The sequence below is a fragment of the Gekko japonicus genome, unplaced genomic scaffold (genome assembly GCF_001447785.1).
Source record: "Gekko japonicus isolate JY-2015 unplaced genomic scaffold, Gekko_japonicus_V1.1 scaffold1244, whole genome shotgun sequence".
In the NCBI taxonomy this organism is placed as follows: Eukaryota; Metazoa; Chordata; class Lepidosauria; order Squamata; family Gekkonidae; genus Gekko; species Gekko japonicus.
Genome location: NW_015170925.1, coordinates 509873 through 525021, shown reverse-complemented (window position 1 = coordinate 525021; position 15149 = coordinate 509873). Strand labels below are relative to the sequence as shown.

General features: G+C 46.7%; 1 protein-coding gene across 1 annotated transcript in view; it reads left to right on the top strand.

The window, feature by feature from the left end:
* Positions 1-15149, top strand: part of LPCAT3 (lysophosphatidylcholine acyltransferase 3) — a 25870-nt gene that overhangs the window by 5621 nt on the left and 5100 nt on the right. Inside the window, exons 2-9 of the mRNA XM_015418802.1 lie at positions 6012-6119; positions 6236-6342; positions 6483-6576; positions 7355-7392; positions 8722-8900; positions 10206-10314; positions 12605-12691; positions 12798-12964. Coding sequence (XP_015274288.1) covers positions 6012-6119; positions 6236-6342; positions 6483-6576; positions 7355-7392; positions 8722-8900; positions 10206-10314; positions 12605-12691; positions 12798-12964 — 889 coding nt within the window. The remainder of the gene's footprint in view (positions 1-6011; positions 6120-6235; positions 6343-6482; positions 6577-7354; positions 7393-8721; positions 8901-10205; positions 10315-12604; positions 12692-12797; positions 12965-15149) is intronic.

Here is a 15149-nt window from a genome sequence, read left to right as displayed (position 1 = left end):
GAGAGAGCTCTGACAGAAACTGCCCTTTTTCAAGAACAGCTGTGCCAGAACTATGGCTTGCCCAAGGTCATCCAGCAGGTGCAAGTGGAGGAGTGGGGAATCAAACCCGGTTCTCCCAGATTAGAGTCCGCGCACTTAACCACGACACCAAACTGGCTCTTTGATGGTCTTAAAGGTGCCGCTGGACTCAAACTTGGTTCTGCTGCTTAAGACCAACACGACTACCCCCGCCTGAATCTATCAGTAATTCACGTGATAATGTGCCTGAGTGGTGGAGTGAATTGGCTGTCAGATGTCTGGAACCTTGATCGCTTTCTAGTTTGAGAGAGTCATGGGCTTTCTCAGCCTGGAAGTACAGTTAGCTGTTTGTTATCCCTAACCCCACCCCCCCCAGCTGATAGTAGTAAAATCAAGCCATTGTTGACAATGGAGTCTGTGCCACTCATTTATTTTATCCTGTCATTGTCTCTAAGTAAATAGGTTTGGCATATGGTTTAAAATAATAATAATAATGGCGGGAAATCTGTGTGGTCCAAAACACTCTAAAAGAAATGAATGCACACATCAAATGCGGCACAAATCAGAAGTTCCTTGCACGCTCTTAAACCCATGGTCCGTCTCCAGGCTTAAGATCCCGGGCTGCTGCCAGTAAACCCTGTGGAAGATTTAGGCAGGACAAAGCGAGACTGAAAGACTTAGAACCTTTGATTCCATCAGTAAATCATTAAACCTGATAGCCAGCGGGAGTCAGTGGATAGTGTTGTGGAGGTGTGTGTTCAAGACTCCAGTTCAGTGGTTTGTCAATGGTATTTTTTTCCACTTAAAAAGAAAAAGAAAAGGAAGAAAGTAGAACTCTTCCCCCTTGCAGGATTATCGCGAGGCCGAATGAGAAAAGTCGTGGCTGCATTGTCCGTCTCGTATTAGTCTAGAAAGCTTTGCGGAAGGAAAGTGGATCAGGCTGAATGCCTGCCTCTAAAACGAAACTGCCTCTCTTGAGGGAAGAGAATAATGCTGATTTCTGTTCAAAGAGCAGTAGCAGGGTGATGCCTTGATTGTGACCAACTAAAACATCATTAAAACAATTAAACAATCTCAAGTTAATTAAAAGTCTTCCTTAAGTTGCGTGGATTTTTATTGCGGTGGTTTGTGTGTGTGTCTGTGTGTTTTGGTTGACCAGAAGGGGAGGGAAAATATAGATAGGAACTCTCGGTCTGGGGTAAGTGATGCTCTGTATTCTTGGTGCTTTGGTGGGGGGGTCAACAGTGGGAGAGCTTCTAGTGTCCTGGCCCCACTGCTGGACCTCCTGATGGTACCTGGTATTTTTGGTCACTATGTGACAGAATGTTGGACTGGGTGGGCCATTGGCCTGATCCAACATTGGCCTCTCTTATGTTCTTATGAGGATGTTGGTCATAATAGAAAAGTCCCCATTTGCAGACCGCAGTAGTTTTAAAGTCAAGCTGAAGAGGCATTATGCAGGTTTATAGCGCCAGCCGATGATTGTCTGTTCACAATCCTATTGTGTTCAGTGGGACTTACTTCCAGGTAAGTATGCACAGGACTGCAGCCTCAAATAGGTCTCACTGTGCTAGGAATGGAGTTCTTCATCACAGACTCCTAAGTTCAGCAGTCATGGGATAAGAGGACAAGTCCTCTTGTGGATTAAAAACTAATGGGCAGTTTTGTGAGAACATAAGAGATGCCAATGTTGGATCAGGCCAAAGGCCCATCCAGTCCAACACTCTGTGTCACACAGTGGCCAGAAATACCAGTGCCATCAGGAGGTCCACCAGTGGGGCCAGGACATTAGAGGCCCTCCCACTGTTGACCCCCCCAAGCACCAAGATGACAGAGCATCACTTGCCCCAGAGCCCCTATCTATACCTTGTGGCTAATAGCCACTGATGGACCTCTGCTCCATATGCTTATCTAATTCCCTTTTGAAGCCGTCCATGCTTGTAGCCGCCACCACTTCCTGTGGCAGTGAATTCCATGTGTTAATCACTCTTTGGGTGAAGAAGTACTTCCTTTGATCTGTTCTAACCCGACCGCTCAGCAATTTCATGGAGTGCCCACGAGTGAAGGAAGGGGGTACCGCAGGGCTCAGTACGAGGTCCAGCGCCTCTTAACTTGTTCATTAATGATTTGGAGTTGGGCGTAAGCAGTGAGGTGGCTACGTTTGCAGACGGCACGAAGCTGCTCAAGGTGGTGAGAACCGGGGAGGACTGTGAGGTGCCCCAGAGGGATCCGTAGAGGGTGGGCTGAGTGGGCATTGACGTGGCAAAGGAGGTTCAGTGTGGGTGGCCCCAGAGGGATCCGTAGAGGGTGGGCTGTGTGGGCATTGACGTGGCAAAGGAGGTCCAGTGTGGGCGAGTGCAAAGTGATGCACATTGGAGCCAAAAATCCTAACTGTAAGTATACTTTGAGAGGGTCCAAACTGGTGGTAACTGACCAGGAGAGAGATCTTGGAGTCGTGGTAGATAACTCACTGAAGACGTCGACTCAGTGTGCAACTGCAATGACAAAGGCAAATGCTGCTGGGCATGATTCAGAAGGGGGACTGAAAACAAATCAAGCCGTATCATAATGCCCTTGTATAAATCTGTGGTGCAGCCTCATTTGGAATACTGTGTACAGTTCTGGTCACCGCACCTCAAAAAAGACAGCATTGGAAAAAGTGCTGAGAAGGGCAACTAAATTGATTAAGAGGATGGAACACCTTCCCTATGAAGAAAGGTTAAAGAGGTTAGGGCTCTGTAGCTTGGAGAAACAACGAGTGAGGGATGACATGATAGAGGTTTACAAAATTATGCACGGGATAGAGCGGGTTGAGAAAGAAGTGCTTTTCTCCCTTTCTCACAGTACAAGAGGGGACTCAATGAAATTAATGAGCGGTAGGCTTAGAACAGGTAAAAGGAAGTACTTCTTCACCCAAAGAGTAATTAACAGGTGGAATTCACTGCCACAGGAAAGCGTGGCAGCTACAAGCATCGACAACTTCAAGAGAGGATTGGATAAACAGACAGAGATTCATCAGTGGCTATTAGCCATAATGGAACAGTCTGTCTGGGGCAGGGATGCTCTGTATTCTTGGTGCTGGGGGTGTGTGTGGCAAAAGTGGGAAGGCTTCTGGAGTTCTGGCCCCACTGGTGGACCTCTTGAAGGCACCTGGGTTTTGGCCACTTTCTGACAGAGCGTTGGACTAGATGGGCTATTAGCCTGATCCAACATGGCTTCTCTTATGTTCTTAGGAATTAAAAAAAAAGACACTAGGATGTACTAAAAGCTATTGGGATAAAGATATGATGGTTGTTCAGTTCTTGATAAACTGTCTTGGGTCAATTGGAATCTTAATATCCTTTCCCAGTTTGGTGAGATCTGTCATCCATGCAGTACAGAATTGGTTGGATAGTCACATTTATTTATTAAATCAGATTTATTAGGCTGCCCTTCCCTACAAGTAGGGCTCAGGGCGGCTTACAACAAATACTATACAATCTCAGTAAAAGGTAAAGGTTCCCTTGCTCGAAAGCCAGTCAAATCCGACTCTAGGGTTGCGGTGCTCATCTCCGTTTCCAAGCCAAAGAGCCAGCGCTGTCCGAAGACGTTTCCGTGGTCATGTGGCCAGCATGACTAAACACCAAGGCGCACGGAACGCTGTTACCTTCCCACCGAAGTGGTACCTATTTATCTACTTGCAATTTCTTGCTTTCGAACTGCTAGGTTGGCAGGAAAGCAAGAAATTGCAAGTAGATAAATAGGTACCAATCTCAGTACAACTACATTAAAAGGATCCAATAAATGGCTTTTGTAGTCCTGTGATCTGAGCTGGGTGTGGAGCCGGGGAAAGACAGTAACACCATCAACCCATGAACGAGCACAAAGATGGAGATGGTCTACATTCATGCTGTGCTTCAGAGTTAAGATATCTACAAAGGGCTCAATGGAGAGAGAGATGGGGGGGGGGAAACCCTGTGTTATCACTTCTGTTGCCCAAACAGATTCCATCTCATCAGGAAGTGAGTCAAGAAATCCCCAGTGGTCTTGTTAGCAGCTTCATGCTGGGCAGAGTGAGTTGCTATCTGTACAAAAGAGAACATCCTTTAGTGCAAGAGCCCTTGAGAAGGGCACAGGATGTGCCTGTGCCCTCTGCAGACTGAGAGAGACTGGCAGAGGCTGCTCAAACACAGACAGTCCCCAGACCTGGGAGAGAATTGAAACCATGTACTTGTATGGGGAGCAGGGGAGAATGTGGTGCCTTCAAACATATAGCACTGGGGTTGGGGGTTGGGGGTGGCTAAACCTGCTTTTAGTGACCCCAGCCACTGAAAACAAAGGCACTGAGACTGAAGCTAGTTCCTGTCTGCATAGTCGTGTCTTGGTCTCTCATTTTCATGAGTGTAATAGACTCTTTGAAATTGACATCTAAGAAATAAAGATCAGCATCTGGCTGGATCACGATCAGTCATGTTAAAGAATACATGCACGCATACACTACAGACAGGTATTTCTAAAGATAACAATTACTATATCAGGACAGGATTAGGGGAGAAAGGAACCCTCCAGTATAGTGAGTGAGATAACGGTTGGATTGTTTTCAGTGGCTAGGAAAAAGTGACCTCGGCAATACGATTTTTGCAGTCCTGTTTGAAATCTGATTTAACATTCCTAAGGTGTTCCCTTCTGAGTTTTTCTTGCCTTAGTGCTTATTGGTTCAGCATTTTCCCATTCTCCCCCCCCCTCCAATATGTTGCTGCGGCATAGTGCCGTGGACCTAAATGCCGCTTTCTGTCGTTGGGAGGTGTCTAGAAATGAACTGTGCAAGCGGAAATGAACTGTGCGAGCGGAGGTTTCACAAAGCTTAACCTTTCTAGTGTAGTACTGTGAATTTCTGAAGAAAGAAGTTGCTGATCGAAGAAGTTGCTGATAGGCAATGCGTGGAGAATCTCTATTAGCTGTTTTTCATCATGAAGAAAAGTAGTCCAAATCCTGTGGTGCAAATGGATTGTAACTGAACTAATTGTAACGTAATAGATTGTTCTCACCCAGTTACCTTCCGTACTGCAGCCCTCATCCCGTGTGGCTTTTGCCCACGTGGGTCCCACGATTCCCGGCATAGCCATTTGGGGCAGTCAAAGGGGTCCCCTGCTCCCTTTTTCACCAGTGGAAAACCTGGCTAGAACCAGCCCCTCGTCCGTTTAGCTCTAGAAACTCATCTGACGAAATCAGCTCGCTTACGCAACAATAAAAAGAAGCAGGAAGAAAGAAAGTGTGGCGAGGGAGGCCTCAACAGAGACCGGGTCCATGGAAAGGACAACCTTCGGCTGCTTCATGTTAACTTGGGCAGAAAGCGAGTGACCTCAGCAGGATTTTCAGAGACCGCTTGTTCTTCCTCGGTCTCTGGCCAATATACATATTTTTTTACTCTTTTGACTTATAGCGTCTTCGGAATACATGGTGAAATCACATAGGGCAAACCGGTAGGACTGTTAACATCATATGGCAATTTTCCTGGGTAATAATTGCATCTCTGTAAAGCAGACTGCAGAACTGCAGGCTGTGGAAGGTCAGTAGTTCAGCAGTTCGAGACCCGGGTGCCGCAAGACGGAGTGAGCTCCCGTCTCTAGTTCCAGCTCCTGCCAACCTAGCAGTTCAAAAGCAAGAAATTGCAAGTAGATAAATAGGTACCACTTCGGTGGGAAGGGAACAGCGTTCCGTGCGCCTCGGCGTCTAGTCAAGCCGGCCACATGACCACGCAAACGTCTTCGGACAGCGCTGGCTCTTCGGCTTTGAAACGGAGATGAGCACCGCAACCCTAGAGTCGGACTCGACTGGCTTTCGAGCAAGGGAACCTTTACCTTTACTTTAAAGCAGACTAGTATTTTCTTCCTCCCTCATTTCCCTTACTGAGGTTGAGAGAGGCAGAAGCTCTGGCTGTCCAAGCCCGTGGGTCGGGGAACGCAAGGTTCCGCCTTAACGGAATCCCTTTGTGGTCTGCTTCTCTCTTTCAGGCTACCCCTTTGCCTTGTTCCAGCGCTATTTCCTTTTCCAGAAGGAGCTCTACCTCAGTCACCTATACAACACGTTAACAGGGGTCTCGCTCGCCTACTTCAACTTCGGTAAGGGGGCGGGGAAGACGGGCGTGTGACTCGTGACATCCAGAGTGCGGGGGGGGGATGCGCGGCGCTGCTCCTCTGCATGGCTTCTCATCCCCACCTTTTGCTTCTCTCCTCAGGACCACAGTGCTGCCACTCCTTCATATGTGTCTTCGTTCAGTTTCTCATCCTGAGGCTCATGGGCCGCACAGTCACTGCCATTGCCACGACCTTCATCTTTCAGATGGTAAGCGCATCCCTTCCCTCTGCAGCTCTCTGCGGGGTTCTGTCCTTGCCCACTTCTGCAAGTGCTGCTTGGAAACTTTTTTTTTGGGGGGGGGGGCATTGCCTGGGGAGGAAGGTATTATCCTGGCTGTTGTCTTCCAGGTCTATCTGATGGCTGGGTACTACTTCACTGCCACAGAGCACTACGACATCAAATGGACCATGCCGCACTGTGTCTTGACTCTCAAACTGATTGGTAAGTCTGCTACATCTCCCCCCCCCTTTTTTTTGAGCTGCAACTTCCCTCCTGCCCTCAAATCTTGGTGCATGGGTGGGGGATCAGTGTTCCCTCTAAGCTGAGTTAGTGTGAGCTAGCTCTGTTTTTAGCCTCCAGCTCACACATTTTTGTCTCGGCTCAGGAAGGGATGGCTCCAGTGCAAACTAATTTATGTAGCGGCCAAATCGCTCACTCACAACTTTAAAGCCAGTCGCTCACAAAGTAGAATGTTTGCTCACGAGACTCCACAGCTTAGAGGGAGCATTGGTGGGGATGTGTGTATGTCAGTGCTGGAGATCTCAAAGTCTGGTGTAGTGGTTAGGAGCACAGACTCTAATCTGGGAGAACCAGGTTTGATTCCCCACTCCGCCACATGCAGCCAGTTGGGCAACCTTGGGTCAGTCACAAGTTCTCTCAGAGCTGTTCTCTCAAGAGCAGTCCTCAAAAGAGCTCTCAGCCCCACTTAACTCACAGGGTGTCTGTTGTGGAGAGAGGACGGGAAGGAGACTGTAAGCTTCTCTGAGACTCCAAGTGAAGGGTGGTGTATAAATCCAATCTCTCCTTCTCTCTGGTTTTAAAAAATATTTAGTTGTATTTGAGCATTGTTCTTCCTTGAAGGAAGCTCAAAGCAGCTTGCCTGAGCTCCCCCGCCCAGCACAGATCAGATCCCTCCCCTCTTTCGCTTGCAGTCCTTGGCCCTCTCCTTCAGTCTGCTTCCATGAACACTTCCATCACGTGGTCTATTTTTCCCCCCTAGGTTTGGCCTTAGATTACTGTGACGGCAGGAAGGAAGTGGTAAGTGAAATGCATTTTCTCCCCTCTTCCTCTTTAATCAGGAAGTTAAAAAAATAACTGAATTCAGGGGAATAACAGGGAGACTAAAATTATTACCCACTCGGAAAGGTCAGGCCTCCAAGCGACTGAAGGGCAAAGGTTGCAGGTGGTAGTGGGATGGCTTAAGGGAAAATAATAATGAAAACCAGGGCTTTTTTGGTAGAAAAAACCCAGCAGGAACTCATTAGCATAATAGGCCACACCCAACAGCAGAAACTCATTAGCACATTAGGCCACACTCCTGACAGCGCAGCTCATTGGCATATTAGGCCACACCCCACATGGTACCAGAAGTGTGGTCATCCAACCACACCCACCTTTTGCTTCTTATTCTGTTTACTTTGTTGTCAAAACCCTGGGCTTTTTTTGTAGCAGGAACTGCTTTGCATGTTAGGCCACACACCCCTAATGTAGCCAATCCTAATGAGTGCCTGCAGTTAGGTGTGGCCTATTATGCTAACGAGTTCCTGCTGGGCGTGGCCAACTCAGGAGCCAGCCGGAACTCCGTTCCTGTGCGTTCCTGCCCAAAAATAGCCCTGATTGAAAACTGTAGATTGACTCAGGAAAACCTTTTTTTAAAAATAGCATTTTTATTGAGTTTTATATATTTTTACATCCTATATTACTTGTTAGTTGTATGCAGTATCTTTCAACAACATCTAATAAACAAGAAGAGAAATGTTATCCATACGCACAAATCTTTATTAATAAAACACAAAGTCTCTATATTTCTGAGGTAGTGCGTATAATCGGGGTTGATAAGCAGTAGGATATTCAAAAAACACAAACCATTTTCCCAAAAAAATTATTAACACCTTTCGGATTGTCAAAAGCTATTAATTGCATAGCAACATACTGCCCTGTTCCATGTCTCTGAGGTGATCCTCAGATTGCTGTGAAAGGCAGAAGTGTTAACCCTTTGCCGTCTGTCTGGACCATGTTTGATAAGATGACACAAGCACATTGATGAAGGGGGGCAGAGCATCAAGTTGGGAGTGGCCAGAGTAATGCCATCTTCCAGTCCCCCCTCCCCAAGCTTATTGTGACTCCCATTGTGCTGGCCCTTGCCTCAGTGTTCGTTGCCAGGGTTCCTCAGAGCAGCGGTCAGATCTCAGGAAAAGTCTTGTGTCATTAGAAGGCAAAATACACGAGTCTGAGACTGCAGAATGCGTTTGCGGTTATTGATGTCGTAGCATAACATGCCAGATGGCTGGAAGTCACACTGCTGGGGGAGGGCTTCTTTCGGAGTCTTCACAGTAGACGCTAATAGCTATTTATTTTATGATGCAGGAGGCCCTCACCCCGGAACAACAGCGATTTGCTGTACGGGGAGTCCCTACGTTGATAGAGGTCTGTGGCTTCTCCTTTTTTTACGGTGCCTTCATGGTGGGGCCTCAGTTCTCAATGACACAGTATCAGAGGCTGGTGAAGGGCGAGTTGACGGACGTTCCAGGCCAAAGACCCAACAGGTAATCTCCCATTGTTGTTGTTGTTTTTTTAAGTACCCATAGGCAATGTTCCCTCTAAGCTGAGTTAGTGTGAGCTAGCTCACAGTTTTTTAGCCTCCGGCTCACAGATTTATGTCTTAGCTCAGGAAGGATTGGCTCCAGAGCAAACAAATGTATGCTGGAGCCAAATCGCTCGCTCACCACTTTACTGCCAGTAGCTCACAAAGTAGGATTTTTGCTCACAAGACTCCACAGTTCCCTTAGAGGGAACATTGCCCATAGGTACACTTTTTATTATTTTTCATATTATACACATACATACATACAACATATAAACAAACAACCACTTACATACATAAGACATACAAAGAGATCAGTATATTTTTTATTACTCTATTACCTTATTTAAATTTTTTTCTTACATCGCTTTCTATAGGTTTGCTTACGTTTCTGTATACTCTTATCTTTTTACCATAGCTTCTGTTTAACTACAAGAGATTAATAGTACCAAAAATTTCATTACTTTAAACTATGCATTTATATTATACCAGTCATACAGTTTTTTCCACGTCTTTTTGAAAAGTTGTGTCTGTTGTCCCTCTCATCAACGATGACAGTTTGTCATTTCCAGCCGTCTCCAACAGTTTATTTCCATGTTTTTCCCATATTTTGCATATAACATTTATCTATATAAATGTACTATCAAATATCTGTCATCTTTATCAAAATCCTTTGGAAATATGTTTAGTAGTAATATTTCCGGCAAAAATGGTATTTTAGTTCTCCCATTGTTGAGGATGCTCCAAGCACTGTTTACTGGACCAGTTGTTGTAGGGGGGATGCTATCTGGGCAGCATAATGCTTTTCTCATGCCACTCTGGAGCTCTGTTCGTCAAAACTGTCACTTTGTGGGGGTTGGGGGGGTTAGGCATTCCAGCATAGATTGTTCATTTGTGCCACCATGCCACCCCACTCCGTTATTTTGAAACACTCTGACCGATTTCCCACATGCCGCTGCGCTGCCCTCGCTCTTCCCTTTCCCCCGATCGTATGCGTCAATTTCCCACTACTTGCTGGGCGGCCGCATTTTGACCCGCAGCTTCGCCCGATTTCACCCGCGTCTTCTCAATCCAGTTTTTTGAGGATCAAAAAGACGCGGGGGAGCTCGGGGGATGCTGCGGGTCAATATGCGGCTGCCCAGCAAGTAGTGGGAAATTGACGCATACAGTCGGGGGGAAGGGAAGAGCGAGGGCGGCGCAGCTGCTTGTGGGAAATCGGTCTCTGTGACCTTGGTCTGAATTTTTTCCTCTCTCTGACGTGTTTCAGCTTTGTACCTGCTCTTAAGCGCCTGGTTCTGGGTCTCTTCTTCCTGGTAGTCTACACTGTGTTGGGTCCATATATCCCTGATGAATTCCTCGTCTCTGATGCTTTTGAGGTAAGTAGTGTTCGATCAAAAGAAGGACCGACTTCTGGTCGGGAAGAATAAAGCCAGAATAAGAAGCGTTTAAATATTTGTTAGGATTTGTGAAACCTCATTACAAGAACATAAAAAGCAAAATTTTGGTTATTCCTGTATGGCCGTTTTTAGTGACAAACTGATGTACAGGCGTTCAGAACAATGAGGCGTCTGTGGCACCTTAAAGGCTAGTTAGTCAGATGCATGAATGCCTCAGGTCCTTGTGCGTCTGAATTAGTGGACTCTGCGCATCCCATGAATGAATGTGCTGTAAGGTACCCCAGGATTCTCATTTTGCCTGTAGCAGGCTATCATCGCAAGGCCTTTTATTTTACTTTCCTCATTGGGGTATCAGTATTATTTACTCCACATATTACCCTACTTTCCTCCCCAGCGGGGATGCAAAGTGGCTTCCATCGTTCTCCTCCATTTTATCCTCACAACAACCCTGTGAGGTAGGTGAGGCTGTGTATATGTGACTGCACCAAGGTCACTCAACAAGTTCCATGGCTGAGCAGGGATTCGAACCTGGTTTCTCCCAGAACCTGGCCCATTCTACCCACTAAACTGTGCTGGTGTGATCTACAAAGTGATGTGGTTGCAGGTCTATCTGACAGTTAAATACCACCTAGGCCCTGAAGTTAACTATGGCACCATCCTGTTTTAGGCTGGAGAACTGAGTGACCTGAGCAGGTGCAAAACCTGTTGTCCGGGCATAGGGCCATTTGGTATCAGCTTGCCAGTGGTATTTACTATTTACTTGAGCCCAACAGGTGCTTCCCCCTGGAACAACCTTGGTGAATGTCCCGTATCATCTTGCAGTGTTTCTTCTGGTCACTGTAAAAGTTTGCAGGGCTGTAGTCTCTAAACCTTGCATTGCATTTCTTACCTAAACCTTTTGAGAGAATCATACTTAATCCCAGAAATTCGCACAAGACTCCGCACACTTCTAAATTTCCCCACTATTTACTTCTTAAATCTTTATATGCTGCTGTCCATGCAGAACTGTGTAATCCAGCTCAGGAGTTGCTCAGCATTCTTCAGACTGGTTCACAGAAAATCACAGAATCACAGAGTTGGAAGGGGGCCATCCAGGCCATCCAGTCCAACCCCCTGCTCAGTGCAGGACCAGCCTAGAGTGTTTGTCCAGCCACTGCTTGAGGACTAATTCCAAAAACAACATCCGTGACAAAAATAACGAAGAGTCAATAAAGATAAGTTGCAAAAATGTTTACTGTAGTAATTTCTGTAGAAAATGTTCTTCTATTATCGCTCACACGCCAACGAATACTGCGCAGTGAACAATTCGTTTCACAATATTTGCTTTATCAGTGCGTGTAAAGGTAAAGGTTCCCTTGCTCGAAAGCCAGTCGAATCCGACTCTAGGGTTGCGGTGCTCATCTCCGTTTCAAAGCCGAAGAGCCAGCGCTGTCCGAAGACGTTTCCGTGGTCATGTGGCCGCCATGACTAAACACCAAGGCGCACGGAGCACTGTTCCCTTCCCACCGAAGTGGTGCCTATTTATCTACTTGCAATTTCTTGCTTTCGAACTGCTAGGTTGGCAGGAGCTGGAACTAGAGATGGGAGCTCACTCCATCATGCGGCACCCGGGTCTCGAACTGCTGAACTACTTATCAATCACTGCTTATCAACTCCTGAAGGAAACGTTCCAATTCTTATCAATCACTGCTTATCACCTCCTGAAGGAAACATTCCAAAGCCACATATAACATCTAATATAAAATTAGAGCCTTACCCTGGAATTTCACCATCAGCTATTATTACTACTGATGGATACCTGTGTATATAACTACTTGGAAATTATGTTTTGCCATCTTATAAGCAATATCTATGTATAGCACCTTTGAATTGTTTTTATCATTTTAACTGTTTTAACCTTTTATTGTCAGCTGCCCCGAGCCTGCCTTGGTGGGGAGGGCAGGATATACCTCTAAATTATGTTATATGTCAAGCTGTCACATGTTATGCATATAATCCCTTGCCTGCATACTATTCTCCATCTCTTGTCGGCTAGAGCCACAGTAAACATCCTCTTGTCTCTGTACACTGGATCTTTGTCCCGTTGCAAGTATTCCTTGGTACTTCTGGAGCAAAATCGTAGCTCTTTCCCAGAGTGTTGTCTCTGATACCCCATCCAGTACAGAGATCCGATGCGCTGAAAAAAATGTGGCTATACCTGGCCATCTCTGGACTCCCCCTAATGCTGGCAGCACAGGTCTCACCTGGCATATTTGCTCTCCCTTTGCAGGAGCTGACATTCTGGTACCGTTGCTTTTATATATTGATCTGGGGCAAGGTGATACTCTACAAATATGTTACCTGCTGGCTGGTCACAGTAAGTCTAGATATGCACTATGCACTGTCTCTTCCATCAGCTGGGAAGGGCTGGGAGTTGTCAAAGGAACTGCGTCCTGTTAAACTTTGTGCGGCTCTTCTCACAGGAAGGAGTTTGCATCCTCACCGGCCTTGGATACAATGGAAAGGACGAGAAGGGGCACTCCAAATGGGACGCTTGCGCCAACATGAAAATCTGGTTGTTCGAGACAACGCCTTTCTTCACAGGGACCATTGCCTCCTTCAACACCAACACTAATGCCTGGGTAGCCCGGTAAGTCATGGTGTTTTGCAGAAATTCATGGAACAGTCACCTCCAGGCTAGACTACTGTAGCTTGCTCTTCGCAGGGTTACCCTTGAGACTGAACCGGAAATTACAACTGGTCTAGAATGCAGCAGTGCGGGTTCTTACTGGACCCCTACGGACAACATACATTCAACCAGTGCTCTGCCAGCTGCACTGGCTCCAGGTTCAATACCGAAGGTTTTGGTACTTACCTTCAAGGTCCTAAATGGTCTGGGACCAGCGTACCTTCGGGACCACCTCTACTGCTATACCCCCTGAAGAGTATTATGCTCTGGAGGGAAGAACCTACCGGTGATCCCTGGCCCGAAAGATATCCGGCTGTCCTCAACCGGAGCCAGGGCTTTTTCGGCCTTGGCTCTGACCTGGTTGGGAGTCTCTGCCGAATGACATCCGTGCCCTGTGGGACCTAATGCAGCTCCGCAGGGCTTGTAAGGCAGAGATGTTCTGCCAGGCTTACGGTTGAGGGCAGCAGTGGCGACCATCCATCTAGCCTAGCTTCTCCTTTTTCTCTCCATTCCCCCCCCCCACACACACACACAGGCAAATTGACACAATCTAATTTAATTTTAGGGCCATCTGAAATTGCTTTTGTATTGTTTCCTGTTTTGTCTAATCTGATTTTTGCTTGTGTTTATTTAATCTGTCGTCCACCGTCCTGAGCCTTGTCCACAGGGGAGGGCAGTCTAGAAGCCTAACTGATAAATAAATACATGCAAGGGAGCATCTTTGGCCCAGGTGGCATGGAAGAAGCTTTGTAAGGGAAAGGGATAGTGGCGACCATCCATCTAGCCTAGCTTCTCCTTTTTCTCTCCATTCCCCCCCCCCACACACACACACAGGCAAATTGACACAATCTAATTTAATTTTAGGGCCATCTGAAATTGCTTTTGTATTGTTTCCTGTTTTGTCTAATCTGATTTTTGCTTGTGTTTATTTAATCTGTCGTCCACCGTCCTGAGCCTTGTCCACAGGGGAGGGGCAGTCTAGAAGTCTAACTGATAAATAAATACATGCAAGCGAGCATCTTTGGCCCAGGTGGCGTAGAAGAAGCTTTGCAAGGGAAAGGGATGTGCACATTCTATACCAACCCCCCCCCCCCCCCTCCTGACCATGATTTGGAAAAAGTTTTTAACCTTTATCGTTAGGCAGAGAGGTTCAAAAATGGGTGTCTTTGGGGAGGGTGGGGAAATGGCCTGGTCAAATCATCAGAGCCAAAGAGGGCCCAGTAGGCTTTCTAGAGGTTAGAGGAAGGCATCTCCATCCTGCGTCACTCCTTGGGCTTCCAGATTAGCCAGAGAACTCTATGGCTACAATCCTAAAGGCGTTTACCTGGGAGAAACCCCCACTGCACACAGGGGACCCTACTTCTGAGGAGTCCATGCAAAAATGCGCAAAATCTATTTACTTGTGTTTGACTCCAACCGTTTTTGTTTTCTTAGCACGGACCTTGATGCGGAATTTTGTTTTCGTCCAGATAGCTCTGTCCGCAAACGTGGACATTCAGGGACAGGGCTGTGTTTTATGAAATACGTTGGGCACTGTTTAGCAATACAAAATAAGCAGCAGGAAAAGAACCAGGCAAAGAACCAGGGATGTTAAATGTCGCTTTCAAGGCTGATTGAAATGAAAACGGGCCCTTGCAGAAGCTCTGTCCATATGTGGCCAAGCAGACTTCTCAAGGGAGGCATGTCAGAACCCCCAGACTGTCCCTGAAAAGACCCTGCCAGGCCTGGAGGGCCCATCTGATCTCTCCCATGAGTTAGAACTCTCAAAGCAGGTTCTCTCCTCCTGATCTCGTTTTGGGGAGATTCATACAGGAGAAGATTCTCAGTTCTCATTCTTTGTTTTGTAACACAGAATCGTGGGCAAGTTCCTCAAGGCCACTTATCACACAGTTGAGACTACTGTCTGATTTTAGTGGACCCTTACAGTAAATGAATTAATTATCGTATGGCGTTGGGTGTGGAATCCCAGAACGGATTGTTTGGCTGCCGAAGTTCTTTGTGGCACCACTAGGTGGCGAGCTATGCTTATTTGTAGGCTGAGGGTGCTGTGACTTGCCTAAGGTCACCCAGCTGGCTTCAAGTGGGGAACTGGGGAATTGAACCCGGTTCTCCAGATTAAAGGCTCTTAACCACTACATCAAACTAG